The 14,413-nt window shown below is 45.0% G+C and overlaps 1 protein-coding gene and 1 pseudogene across 2 annotated transcripts; both read right to left on the bottom strand.

Moving 5' to 3' along the window:
• Positions 1-2,667: 2,667 nt before the first annotated feature.
• Positions 2,668-8,864, bottom strand: LOC311133018 (interferon-induced protein with tetratricopeptide repeats 1B-like; the record flags this gene model as incomplete). The annotated part of the gene is made up of 6 exons (XM_084166438.1): positions 2,668-3,042; positions 3,246-3,473; positions 4,002-4,305; positions 4,540-5,037; positions 8,098-8,446; positions 8,699-8,864. 6 exons carry the CDS (start codon positions 8,862-8,864, stop codon positions 2,668-2,670), a joined length of 1,920 nt encoding a protein of 639 aa, XP_084022564.1.
• A 2,671-nt stretch (positions 8,865-11,535) lies between these two features.
• Positions 11,536-14,323, bottom strand: LOC311133008 (interferon-induced protein with tetratricopeptide repeats 1B-like; annotated as a pseudogene). The gene is made up of 5 exons: positions 14,316-14,323; positions 13,001-13,458; positions 12,403-12,766; positions 12,136-12,304; positions 11,536-11,904 (listed from the first exon to the last, which is right to left on the bottom strand). The product of its transcript is annotated as an interferon-induced protein with tetratricopeptide repeats 1B-like (transcript).
• Positions 14,324-14,413: the final 90 nt, after the last annotated feature.

Raw genomic sequence — 14,413 nt, 5'->3', positions numbered from 1 at the left:
ATCAGCCACTTTGGTTGGTATGATGTCAGGGGTCATCATACAAATGCATATGTTTATTTACAATTAATTATTAGCGGTACAAAATAAACCACAGCCTACCTGGTAATGAATCATTTCCGAATAGTGACACTCCTCCAGCTCATGTAGTTGTTTTTCCAGGGCCTCTCTCGTTCCTTTCGCGCAGTCCAGTTCAATGTTCTTCCCTTGGAAGCGCCTTCTGTTCTCCTGGATCTCCTGCTTGGTTGCCTTCAGCGCCTCTCTGTTGCTCTCTGCCGCTTTTGTCAACTTTGCGAACTGGACACGGAAGCCCTCCTCCGCCTCCTGGATGTCGGAGGCGGCGTGACCTTCCAACTGCGCACGGATATCCCGGAGAGCCGCAGTGATATCGGGTTTGACAAAGGCGTGCCCCTCGACCTTCACCTGAGCCTCTTGGATCTGGGCCACCATCTCCAACACCTCTTCCTCATGGTTCTTCTTCAGGAAGTGGATCTCGTTCACCAGAGACTGCGCTTTCTTGTCCAGCTGAAGTTTGGCCAGGTACGCGTCGTTGGCGTCCTTTTTTAGCACCAGGATGCCTTTCTCTGCATCCGTGCGTTCACGAGCCTCCTGGTCGTACTTGTCTCTCAAGGTGAGGAAGTCTTCCTCCAGGTTCTGATGTTCTATAACGATCTGACGCTTCTGAAGGGTGATGTCATGCACTAGTTTCCTCAGATCCATAAGCTCCGACTCGTGCTCCTGTGCCAGAGATGCAGGGGACTGTGCCTTCTGTTTGATTTCCTCGATTTCCCTCTCGAGCAATTCATTTTGATGTTCCAAATGACGCACCTTCTCTATGAACCCGGCGAAACGGTCGTTCAGCCCATGCAGCAGTTCTTTCTCATTCATTTTCGTCAACACCCCGGTAAACGGGTTTGATAAATCTAAAAAGCTCTCCGATGATCTCGGAACCGATCCGAATTCACTCTTCAGCTTCGTCGCATATCCTCTGTTCATTAATGCGGTAGTCGACTCAAAGCCTATAACGGTCCTGAACGTCGAGGGGTATCCGGTCAGTTTGGGTTGATAGCGGGAATAGTCAGCTTGAGCTCCCCTATGCGGAGAACCCGACCGATACTCAATTTGGTGGCTCATATTGCCTCAGTTGTCTCAGCGGTGTTGGTGTGCTGTGCAGGCTAAGTAGCGCTGCTCCTATCTTTTATACCCCCTCTGTCCGCTCGCGCTGCAGAATGGAACTGTCCATAGTGCTGAAAATGTATTGAATCAGCTGTAGGCTTGACTGCCTGCCAACCCCCCCCTCTCTCTCTACTTCATTGTTTTGTCGCAGACAGCAGTGATGTAGCCTATAGGAGAGCATTTCCCTTTCAAACGTCTGTAGTCTACAATGACACCTCAAAACCACAAGTCACAAGTCTTTAATACGTCTTTAATACATTTTAAGGTGTTCAGACTATTGTTTTATCCAAGGGGCTATAGCTTTCCTTGTTTTGATGATTTTCCTAATATTATGGAAAGGGGTTGTACATTCTGGTTTGGCTGAATGTGCTTTTCTTGTAGTAGAACTGTATATTACTGTATAGGCCTACAAGAGACTACTGTAATGCAAGTGTAAAATAGTAATGCAAGAATTACCCTAGGCCTAGACATAACCACTCCCATTTCTCAGTCAAGCAGCACTTTTAACCTTGCACCTTTTTATAAATGTCTACATGAGGAAAATGCACAAGTCTGCTTGGCTTGGCACAGACAGGCTGGCTGAAAAGCCAGAAATCAGGCAAATGGCCTGGATGTGTTCCAGTGATGCAGCGTCCTTCACACCTCACTACAAGCAATGTTTTACTATATGTAGGTTGCTTCATATAAATCTGTGATATATTTGAGTGAATAATATGAATATGATATCAGATGAAGGATAGCCTTTTACACTATTGATCAGACATGAAACCCTCATAGAGAGAGAGAATAGTACATGTAAAATGTTTACTGTCATTGGTTGCAATATGACAAAACAATGTATCAGCAAATATATTTTTTATTGTGAAATAGTGTATCTTCACAAAAATAAGCACTTAATTAACTCCTGGTCACTTTTCAGATGTATGTTAGAATACCATGCACAGTGATTCACATATTTTCAAAAATGTCATAGGCAAAATGTTTATATTTAAATATATTATATTTATATATATTATATATATTTATTTCTATTTGAGCGGCAATGTAGTATTTTATTCGTCACCCCTAATTCCCCTCACCCCATCCCCTATAAAAAAAAGTGTATGTAAAGTGCTTTTAGACCAGGTGAAGGTCAGTCAGTATATACACATGACATAGACTGACCAGGTGAATCCAGGTGAAAGCTATGATCCCTTATTGATGTCACTTGTTAAATCCACTTCAATCAGTGTAGATGAACGGGAGGAGACAGGTTAAAGAAGGATTTTTAAGCCTTGAGACAATTGAGGCATGGATTGTGTATGTGTGAATGGAGGGGGGGGGGGGGGGGGGGGGGTGTAACTCAACATTAGGAAGGTCTTACTAATGTTTGATGTACTCAGTGTATATTCAATTCATTATCAGTAAATTATTATTATGAATGATCAAACATGTAGAAAGTAAAGAGCTGTTGATGGTAGACCCACAGCGGAAGGCTACTCATGATGAAGTCGACTATGGGGGGCCCAGTGTCAGTGCCGTCACCCCAGCGTCCTCCACATTAAAAACCCCTATCTTGAATGAGTCAACAAACTCTCTAATATCATAAGGGTCATCTCTTCTCCTCTCCCTGTTAACCCTCAGCACTTTGAGCAGCCTTCTTCTACACTGACTCCATTCAGATGATATGTTATAGAGCCTCATGCCCTCCTTGTAGTGGTTGACAGCGGTTCTCTCAGAGCCCAGGCGGTAGAGCTGGACGTCCCCATACATGCGGTGCCAGGCCTGGCGGTCGGAGGGCTTCAGGTCTGACCGGGACCACAGCTCCTGGAACTTCTCCATGGCCTTACTGGTGTCCTTCAGCTCTGAGTACCTCACAGCCAGCTCCAGCTGGGGGATAGGGGGAGATTATGTTTTGTTTCGGTATTATTACCATAACTCAGTGATGAATAAAGTATTTGGATATCACCTGGGTTAGAGTCGAGAGGAGAATGGATTTGGTAAATCAGTGTGTGTGTATCACTGTGTGTGTGTGTGCGCATGCATGTATGTATCTCTAACCTGTGGGTAGATGTGTGTGTGTGAGTCCTAACCTGTGGGTAGATGTGTGTAGGATTGAGGCGTGCCCCCTCCTCCAGATGGATAACACAGCGTTTGAGCAGTGTTTGGTCGTGGGGGTCTCCACTCTGCTTAGCCTTCCAGCGGTAGTTGTTGGCTATCTCGTGGTGCAGGCGGGAAGAGTTTGGCGCCCTCTGCAGCATCCTACGCAGCACTGCCAGGGATTCATCATAACTCTCCTCCTTTTTCATGAATCTCCCCACCTAGGACAGGTGTTCAGAAAGCAGAAAACAGGAGAAACCCATTTTAAATGGAGTGAAACAGGAGGCATAACACTTTGTGCATGCCCTACTAGTACACATGACCCTGGACAGTCATGTACAGACAGAAACTGTGCATTCTAAATCCAAAATACCTATAGGTCCAAGACATCACAGAATTATTACATTTACATTTTAGTCATTTAGCAGACGCTCTTATCCAGAGCGACTTACAGTTAGTGAGTGCATACATTATTTTATTTTTTGTATTTTTCATACTGGCCCCCCGTGGGAATCGAACCCACAACCCTGGCGTTGCAAACGCCATGCTCTACCAACTGAGCTACATCCCTGCCGGCCATTCCCTCCCCTACCCTAGACGACGCTGGGCCAATTGTGCGCCGCCCCATGTGTCTCCCGGTCGCGGCCGGCTACGACAGCCTGGATTCGAACCAGGATCTCTAGTGGCACAATTATGTGACGTAGTCTTAGAGCATCACAATGCTTTTTAGTCTAAACATCTCTCCCCACCTGTAGTACCACACTGAGGTCGTAGGGTGCCAGACTCAGAGCCTTCCTCATATAGCCCCAGGCCTCTGCGTTCCTCCGGTTCTTGTAGCACTTCAGGCCCAGGTAGACCCTGGTCATGGCGCTGTCTGGGTTGAGCTCCAGGGCATTCTTCAGCTGTTTAACAGCAAGGGAGTCCTCATAGGAGAGCCTCTGACCCTCCCTAGTCACCAGGCCCTCCAGGCGGAACAGAGAGAAGGCAAAACCTGAGTTCCACTCCTTATCTTCAGGCTCCATCTGCAGAGCCTCCTGAAAGCACTCCTTGGCTCTAAGGAGAGGAGAAGGGAAGAGAAGAGAGGAGAGGAGCGAGGGGAGAGAAGAGGGGAGGAGAGAACAGGAGAGGAGGGGAGGGTAGATGAGGGAGAGGGGAGGAAAATGGACAGAAAGGAGAGGAGATGTTATTGATTTCCAAAAATGAAATCAGACTAAACAGTACATGAAGCCAACAGTCAGCAGTCAGCCTTTTATTACAATATACATGAGAAATAATTAATCTAGATACCTTGTGTAGTGGTGCTTTGAGAACTTGAGGAGGGACCAGGCCTTCTCACTGTGGAGCTCTCTGGGAACAAGCAGGACAGAGGTTGAGGCTGTGGCACTGGCCTGCAGTACAGAGGTGGATGCTGTGGCAGAGGCCTTGTGTACCTCCTCCAGCTTCTGAATATACCCTTCTGCTCTTATGTCATCTCCAATGTGATGGCAGACCCAGGCCAGGTTTCCATACGTCACTACACACAGCCTCTCGCCATGAGCGTTTTCCCTCTCTGCCTTCTCTAAGCATTCCAGTGCTCCCTCATCTTCACCTTTCAGGTGTTTAATATAAGCCAGCAGGTTTAAACTGTGCCTCTTCAGATTGCCTTCATAGCCCTCCTGAACTACCTCCAGGGTTTCATGTAGTTTTATCTCCAGGAGGTTGAGGTCAGCTTGTTCCTTGTTTAGCTCCCAGGTGAAGTGACATTGCAGTTTCTTTAGGTTCTTTTCAAGGGTTTTCTCACTGTCACTGAGAATGATTTAGAGACCATTTAAACACAACAGTAATTTAGCTGTTTTTATATCAATATCAAATCATTTAAGGGTAACAATGAAGTTCCTTACTTTAATAGATTTCCATTAAAATGGGCAGCTAAAACCATTTAGGCAAAAAAAAAGAATTCTCAAGCAATAACTTTGCTAGGACTGTCTTGGAGAGGTCTGAGTGGGGAGAGGGAAACTGAAAACTAGATGTTATTGGCAGAGAAGTTTGGAACACTTGTTCTTATTGGTCTATTACCAAATTTAGCGCCAAAACTCCCGCCCATGAAAACCTGCTGATTAGAATGTCCTGTATAGATTGTATCTTTCTACCAGCAACTATCAGGAAATAACACTGATCAAATGTTTTCACACTTATGCAGTTTTGTTTCATCAGCTGTTGTACAATATGAAATAAAACACAAGAAAAAGTACAGTTTGACTGCACTGGGCCTTTAAAGTTCATAGCAAATAAATGTATTACGCAATGAGAAGAAAGCATTTTCAATAAAGCAAATTATGCATAAATGTCACTTAAAATTATTCCCTCAAATAGTGATGATAATGCACTAAAGAATGAAACGATTGCTTACCTAGGGCTAATTTCCTAACATATCATTTTCTAAAATACAAAAATGAAATTGTAACAAAAAAATTATACCCTCAAACCTCCCATAACTTACCTCATAATTCAAGTCAAGACTTGTTTGTTGAAATGCCAGCTGTCCCTGTTCAGATGAAGTGTGTTGACTGATAGAGGCTGTGTCTTTTATTGCTGTCAGTTAAGTTTCAGTTTCTATTACAGGGATCACAGTAAAATGAACATTTATGTCAGCCAATGTTAACCACACCCATATCTCAAACTATAATCTACAGTGCCTTCGGAAAGCATTCAGACCCTTGACTTTTTCCACATTTTGTTACGTTACAGTCTTATTATTAAATTGTTGAAATTGTTTTTTTTCCTTCTCAATCTACACACAAGACCCTTTACTCAGTACTTTGTTGAAGAACGTTTGGCAGTGATTACAGCCTCGAGTCTGCTTGGATATGATGCTACAAGCTTGGCACACCTGTATTTGGGGATTTTCTCCCATTCTTCTCTGCAGATCCTCTCATGCTCTGTCAGGTTGGATGGGGAGCGTTACTGCACAGCTATTTTCAGGTCTCTCCAGAGATGTTCGTTCGGGTTTAAGTCTGGGCTCTAGCTGGGCCACTCAAGGACATTCAGAGACTTGTCCCGAAGCCACTCCTGCATTGTCTTGGCTGTGTGCTGTAATGGGAAATTGTATTGTATCACATAATTGAGTATGTGACTAACCTTGTGAAACTGTGTGAAATTGTCCTATTATCTCCTGTTCTTGGGACTATAATCCTGTGTTGCAAACCAGCTGCACCTGTGTCCTTGTATAGATAAAAACGGAACAGAGTTCCGCCCAAGAACAGAAACTATAAAGATATGTGCTTATCGCCCAATGCTTCGGAAAATTCAGACTGTCTACACTGCGCTGTGTAACTCTGTTTATTTCTCTCTGAGCTCAGAAAAATAAAGAATCTTACTTTGACTTGGACTCCAGCTAATCCTTATTTTATAATATCCACCACAGTGTTTAGGGTCGTTGTCCTGTTGGAAGGTGAACCTTCACCCCAGTCTAAGGCCCTGAGGTTTTCATCAAGGAGCTCTCTGTACTTTGCTCCATTAATCTTTTCCTTGCTCCTGACTAGTCTCCCAGTCCTTGCCGCGTGAAAACATCCCCACAGCATGATGCTGCCACCACCATGCTTCACCGTAGGGATGGTGCCAGGTTTCCTCCAGACATGACGCTTGGCATTCAGGCCAAAGAGTTCAATCTTGGTTTCATCAGACCAGAGAATCTTGTTTCTCATGGTCTGGGAGTCTTTTGGTGCCTTTTGTCAAACTCCAAGGGGGATGTCATGTGCGTTTTACTGAGGAGTGGCTTCCGTCTGGCCACTGTACCATAAAGGCCTGATTGGTGGAGTGCTGCAGAGATTGTTGTCCTTCTGGAAGGTTCTCCTATCTCCACAGAGGAACTCTAGAGCTCTGTCAGAGTGACCATCGTGTTCTTGGTCATCTCCCTGACCAAGGCCCTTCTCCCCTGATGGCTCAGTTTGGCCGGGCAACCAGCTCTAGGAAGAGTCTTGTTGGTTCCAAACTTCTTCCATTTAAGAATGATGGAGGCCACTGCGTTCTTGGGGACCTTCAATGCTGCAGAAATTTTTTGGTACCCTTCCCCAGATCTGTGCCTTGACACAATCCTGTCTCTGAGCTCTACGGACACTTCCTTCGACCTCATGGCTTGGTTTTTTCTTTGACATGCATTGTCAACTGTGGGACCTTATATAGACAGGTGTCTGCCTTTCTAAATCATGTCCAATCAATTGAATTTAACACAGGTGGACTCCAATCAAGTTGTAGAAACATCTCAAGGATGATCAATGGAAATAAGATGCACCTGACCTCAATTTCATGTCTCATGGCAAAGGGTCTGAATACTTATGTAAATACGTTTATTTTTTTTATTTTTTTAAAATACATTTGCACATATTTTGTTTTTAAATTTTAATACATTTGCACATATTTCTAAAAATCTGTTTTCACTTTGTCATTATGGGGTATTCTGTGTTGATTGCTGAGGATTTTTATTGTTTTAATCAATTTTAGAATAAGGATGTTACGTATCAAAATGTGGAAAAAGTCAAGGGGTCTGAATACTTTCCGAAGGCACTGTACGATCCCTTATTGATGTGACTTGTTAAATCCACTTCAATCAGTGTAGATGAAGGGGAGGAGACAGGTAAAATAAGGATTTTTAAGCTTTGAGACAATTGAGACATGGGTTGTGTATGTGTGCCATTCAGAGGGTGAATGGACAAGACAAAATATTTAATTGCCTTTGAACAGGGTATTGTAGTAGGTGCCAGGCTCACCGGTTTGTGTTAAGAACTGCAACGCTGCTGGGTTTTTCACACTCAAGAGCTTCCCGTGTGTATCAAGAATGGTCCACCACCCAAAGGAGATGACGTTGACTGTGGGTGGCCCAGTGTCAGTGCCGACACCCCAGCGTCCACCCCATTAAAAACCCCTCTCTTGAATGAGTCAACAAACTCGCTAAGATCATAGGGGTCATCTCTTCTCCTCTCCCTGTTAACCCTCAGCACTTTGAGCAGCCTTCTTCTACACTGACTCCATTCAGATGATATGTTATAGAGCCTCATGCCCTCCTTGTAGTGGTTGACAGCGGTTCTCTCAGAGCCCAGGCGGTAGAGCTGGACGTCCCCATACATGCGGTGCCAGGCCTGGCGGTCGGAGGGCTTCAGGTCTGACCGGGACCACAGCTCCTGGAACTTCTCCATGGCCTTACTGGTGTCCTTCAGCTCTGAGTACCTCACAGCCAGCTGGATAGGGGGAGATTATGTTTTGTTTCGGTATTATTACCATAACTCAGTGATGAATAAAGTATTTGAATATCACCTGGGTCAGAGTCGAGAGGAGAATGGATTTGGTAAATCAGTGGTAATAGTGTGTGTAGCTTCCCTGTCCTGTGTGTGTGTATCACTGTGTGTGTGTGTGTGAGCATGCATGTATGTATCTCTAACCTGTGGGTAGATGTGTGTGTGTGAGTCCTAACCTGTGGGTAGATGTTTGTGGGATTGAGGCGTGCCCTTTCCTCCAGATGAATAACACAGCGTTTGAGCAGTGTGGTCATGGGGGTCTCTGCTCTGCTTAGCCTTCCAGCGGTAGTTGTTGGCTATCTCGTGGTGCAGGCGGGAAGAGTTTGGCGCCCTCTGCAGCATCCTATGCAGCACTGCCAGGGATTCGTATTACACAATGAGAAGAAAGCATTTTCAATAAAGCAAATTATGCATAAATGTCACTCAAAATGATTCCCTCAAATAGTGATGATAATGCACTAAAGAATGAAACGATTGCTTACCTAGAGGTAATTTCCTAACATATAATTTTCTAAAATGCAAAAATGTAATTGTAACAAAAAAATTATAACTTCAAACCCCCCATAGCTTAACTCATAATTCAAGTCAAGACTTGTTTTTTCAAATGCCAGCTGTCCCTGTTCAGATGAAGTGTGTTGACTGATAGAGGCTGTGTCCTTCATTACTCTCACTTAAGTTTCAGTTTCTATTACAGGGATCACAGTAAAATGAACATTTATGTCAGCCAATGTTAACCACACCTATATCTCGAAATATAATCTACAGTGCCTTCGGAAAGCATTCAGACCCCTTGACTTTTTCCACATTTTGTTACGTTACAGTCTTATTATAAAATTGATTAAATATATTTTTCCCTAATCAGTCTACACACAATACCCCATAATGACAAAGCAAAAACAGATTTTTAGAAATTTTTGTACATTTATAAAAAATATAAAAAAGGAAATATCACATTTACATAAGTATTCAGACCCTTTACTCAGTACTTTGTTGAAGCACGTTTGGCAGTGATTACAGCCTCGAGTCTGCTTGGGTATGACGCTACAAGCTTGGCACACCTGTATTTGGGGATTTTCTCCCATTCTTCTCTGCATATCCTCTCAAGCTCTGTCAGGTTGGATAGGGAACGTTGCTGCACAGCTTTTTTCAGGTCTCTGAAGAGATGTTCGATCGGGTGCAAGTCTGGGCTCTAGCTGGGCAACTCAAGGACATTCAGAGACTTGTCCCGAAGCCACTCCTGCATTGTCTAGGCTGTGTGCTGTAATGGGAAATTGTATGTGTTCACATAATTGAGTATGTGACTAACCTTGTGAAACTGTGTGAAATTGTCCTATTATCATCTCCTGTTCTTGGGACTATAGTCCTGTGTTGCAAACCAGCTGCACCTGTGTCCTTGTATAGATAAAAACGGAACAGAGTTCCGCCCAAGAACAGAAACGATAAAGATATGTGCTTATCGCCCAATGCTTCGGAAAATTCAGACTGTCTACACTGCGCTGTGTAACTCTGTTTATTTCTCTCTGAGCTCAGAAAAATAAAGAATCTTACATTGACTTGGACTCCAGAAAATCCTTATTTTATAATATCCACCACAGTGCTTAGGGTCGTTGTCCTGTTGGAAGGTGTACCTTCGCCCCAGTCTGAGGTCCTGAGCACTCTGGAGAAGGTTTTCATCAAGGAGCTCTCTGTACTTTGCTCCATTCATCTTTGCCTCAATCCTGACTAGTCTCCCAGTCCTTGCCGCGTGAAAACATCCCCACAGCATGATGCTGCCACCACCATGCTTCACCGTAGGGATGGTTCCAGGTTTCCTCCAGACGTGACGCTTGGCATTCAGGTGAAAGAGTTCAATCTTGGTTTCATCAGACCAGAGAATCTTGTTTCTCATGGTCTGAGAGTCTTTAGGTGCTTTTTGGCAAACTCCAAGGGGGATGTCATGTGCGTTTTACTGAGGAGTGGCTTCCGTCTGGCCACTACCATAAAGGCCTGATTGGTGGAGTGCTGCAGAGATTGTTGTCCTTCTGGAAGGTTCTTCCATCTCCACAGAGGAACTCTAGAGCTTTGTCAGAGTTACCATCGTGTTCTTGGTCATCTCCCTGACCAAGGCCCTTCTCCCCTGATGGCTCAGTTTGGCCGGGCGGCCAGCTCTAGGAAGAGTCTTGGTGGTTCCAAACTTCTTCCATTTAAGAATGATGGAGGCCACTGCGTTCTTGGGGACCTTCAATGCTGCAGACATTTTTTGGTACCCTTCCCCAGATCTGTGCCTTGACACAATCCTGTCTCTGAGCTATACGGACAGTTCCTTCGACCTCATGGCTTGGTTTTTGCTTTGACATGCATTGTCAACTGTGGGACCTTATATAGACGGGTGTCTGCCTTTCCAAATCATGTCCAATCAATTGAATTTAACACAAGTGGACTCCAATCAAGTTGTAGAAACATCTCAAGGATGATCAATGGAAATAGGCTGCACCTGACCTCAATTTCATGTCTCATAACAAAGGTTCTGAATGCTTATGTAAAAATGTTATTTATGTTTTTTATTTTTAATACATTTGCAAAAATTTCTAAAAACCTGTTTTAACTTTGTCATTATGGGGTATTCTGTGTAGATTGCTGAGGATTTCTATTGATTTAATCAATTTTAGAATAAGGCTGTAACATATCAGAATGTGGAAAAAGTCAAGGGGTCTGAATACTTTCCGAAGGCACTGTATGATCCCTTATTGATGTCACTTGTTAAATCCACTTCAATCAGTGTAGATGAAGGGGAGGAGACAGGTAAAATAAGGATTTTCAAGCCTTGAGACAATTGAGACATGGGTTGTGTATGTGTGCCATTCAGAGGGTGAATGGACAATACAAAATATTTAATTGCCTTTGAACAGGGTATTGTAGTAGGTGCCAGGCTCACCGGTTTGTGTTAAGAACTGCAACGCTGCTGGGTTTTTCACACTCAAGAGTTTCCTGTGTGTATCAAGAATGGTCCACCACCCAAAGGAGATGACATCGACTATCTGTGGCCCAGTGTCAGTGCCGACACCCTAGCGTCCTCCCCGTTAAAAACCCCTCTCTTGAATGAGTCAACAAACTCGCTAAGATCATAGGGGTCATCTCTTCTCCTCTCCCTGTTAACCCTCAGCACTTTGAGCAGCTTTCTTCTACACTGACTCCATTCAGATGATATGTTATAGAGCCTCATGCCCTCCTTGTAGTGGTTGACAGCGGTTCTCTCAGAGCCCAGGCGGTAGAGCTGGACGTCCCCATACATGCGGTGCCAGGCCTGGCGGTCGGAGGGCTTCAGGTCTGACCGGGACCACAGCTCCTGGAACTTCTCCATGGCCTTACTGGTGTCCTTCAGCTCTGAGTACCTCACAGCCAGCTGGATAGGGGGAGATTATGTTTTGTTTCGGTATTATTACCATAACTCAGTGATGAATAAAGTATTTGGATATCACCTGGGTCAGAGTCGAGAGGAGAATGGATTTGGTAAATCAGTGGTAATAGTGTGTGTAGCTTCCCTGTCCTGTGTGTGTGTATCACTGTGTGTGTGTGTGAGCATGCATGTATGTATCTCTAACCTGTGGGTAGATGTGTGTGTGTGAGTCCTAACCTGTGGGTAGATGTGTGTGGGATTGAGGCGTGCCCTTTCCTCCAGATGAATAACATAGCGTTTGAGCAGTGTTTGGTCGTGGGGGTCTCTGCTCTGCTTAGCCTTCCAGCGGTAGTTGTTGGCTATCTCGTGGTGCAGGCGGGAAGAGATTGGCGCCCTCTGCATAACACTGTGCATGCCCTACTAGTACACATGACCCTGGACAGTCATATACAGACAGAAACTGTGCATTCTAAAGCCAAAATACCTATAGGTCCAAGACATCACAGAATTATGTGACGTTGTCTTAGAGCATCACAATGCTTTTTAGTCTAAACATCTCCCCACCTGTAGTACCACACTGAGGTCGTAGGGTGCCAGACTCAGAGCCTTCCTCATATAGCCCCAGGCCTCTGCGTTCCTCCGGTTCTTGTAGCACTTCAGGCCCAGGTAGACCCTGGTCATGGCGCTGTCTGGGTTGAGTTCCAGGGCATTCTTCAGCTGTTTAACAGCAAGGGAGTCCTCATAGGAGAGCCTCTGACCCTCCCTAGTCACCAGGCCCTCCAGGCAGAACAGAGAGAAGGCAAAACCCGAGTTCCACTCCTTATCTTCAGGCTCCATTTGCAGAGCCTCCTGAAAGCACTCCTTGGCTCTAAGGAGAGGAGAAGGGAAGAGAAGAGAGGAGAGGAGCGAGGGGAGAGAAGAGGGGAGGAGAGAACAGGAGAGGAGGGGAGGGTAGATGAGGGAGAGGGGAGGAAAATGGACAGAAAGGAGAGGAGATGTTATTGATTTCCAAAAGTGAAATCAGACTAAACAGTACATGAAGCCAACAGTCAGCAGTCAGCCTTTTATTACAATATACATGAGAAATAATTAATCTAGATACCTTGTGTAGCGGTGCTTTGAGAACTTGAGGAGGGACCAGGCCTTCTCACTGTGCACCTCTCTGGGCACAAGCAGTACAGAGGTGGATGCTGTGGCAGAGGCCTTGTGTACTTCCTCCAGCTTCTGAATATACCCTTCTGCTCTTATGTCATCTCCAATGTGATGGCAGACCCAGGCCAGGTTTCCATACGTCACTACACACAGCCTCTCGCGTTTTCCCTCTCTGCCTTCTCTAAGCATTCCAGTGCTCCATCATCTTCACCTTTCAGGTGTTTAATATAAGCCAGCAGGTTTAAACTGTGCCTCTTCAGATTGCCTTCATAGCCCTCCTGAACTACCTCCAGGGTTTCATGTAGTTTTATCTCCAGGAGGTTGAGGTCAGCTTGTTCCTTGTTTAGCTCCCAGGTGACGTGACATTGCAGTTTCTTTAGGTTCTTTTCAAGGGTGTTCTCACTGTCACTGAGAATGATTTAGAGACCATTTAAACACAACATGCTATAAATATAATCCATTTAATCAGAGTGGCGCAGTGGTCTAAGGCACTGCATCGCAGTGCTAGCTGTGCCACTAGAGATCCTGGCTCGAATCCAGGCTCTGTCGTAGCCGGCCGCGACCGGGAGACCCATGGGGCAGTGCACAATTCGTCCAGGGTAGGGGCGGGAATGTCCAGTAGGGATGTAGCTCAGTTGGTAGAGCATGGAGTTTGCAATGCCAGGGTTGTGGGTTCGATTCCCACGGGGGGCCAGTATGAAAAAAATATAAATATTGTATGCACTCACTAACTGTAAGTCGCTCTGGATAAGAGCGTCTGCTAAATTACTAAAATGTTAATGTATATAACTTTTTCAGGCAGCAATTCTGTGGAGAATCATATCTAATAAGTGAGTGGCGCAGTGGTGCAAATCTCATACCTGAGTGGCGCAGTGGTCTAAGGCACTGCATCGCAGTGCTAACTGTGCCACTAGAGATCCTGGTTCGAATCCAGGCTCTGTCGCAGCTGGCCGCGACCGGGAGACTCATGGGCTGCGCACAATTGGTCCAGGGTAGGGGAGGGAATGGCCGGCAGGGATGTAGCTCAGTTGATAGAGCATGGCGTTTGCAACGCCAGGGTTGTGGGTTCGATTCCCACGGGGGGCCAGTATAAAAAATTAATAATGTATTCACTAACTGTAAGTTGCTCTGGATAAGAGCGTCTGCCAAATGACGTAAATGTAATAAAATAATTGAACCTGAACTACATTAGAGGTAGGGGGAGACAAGTGAGGAGGAACAGTGAGGTGTTCAGAATGACAGGTGAGAGCATTACTAGCTCTTACAGTGTCATGTCAGAGTTAGATGTTCATCCATCAAATTTCGAAGTGTTTAAGGTTTAGGCATTAACTCAAACATGTTTAAGGTTAGGGTTAAGTTTAGA

Source organism: Coregonus lavaretus (genome assembly GCF_964263955.1).
Source record: "Coregonus lavaretus genome assembly, chromosome: 1".
NCBI classification, from domain to species: domain Eukaryota; kingdom Metazoa; phylum Chordata; class Actinopteri; order Salmoniformes; family Salmonidae; genus Coregonus; species Coregonus lavaretus.
This window is presented reverse-complemented; position numbering and strand designations above follow the sequence as displayed.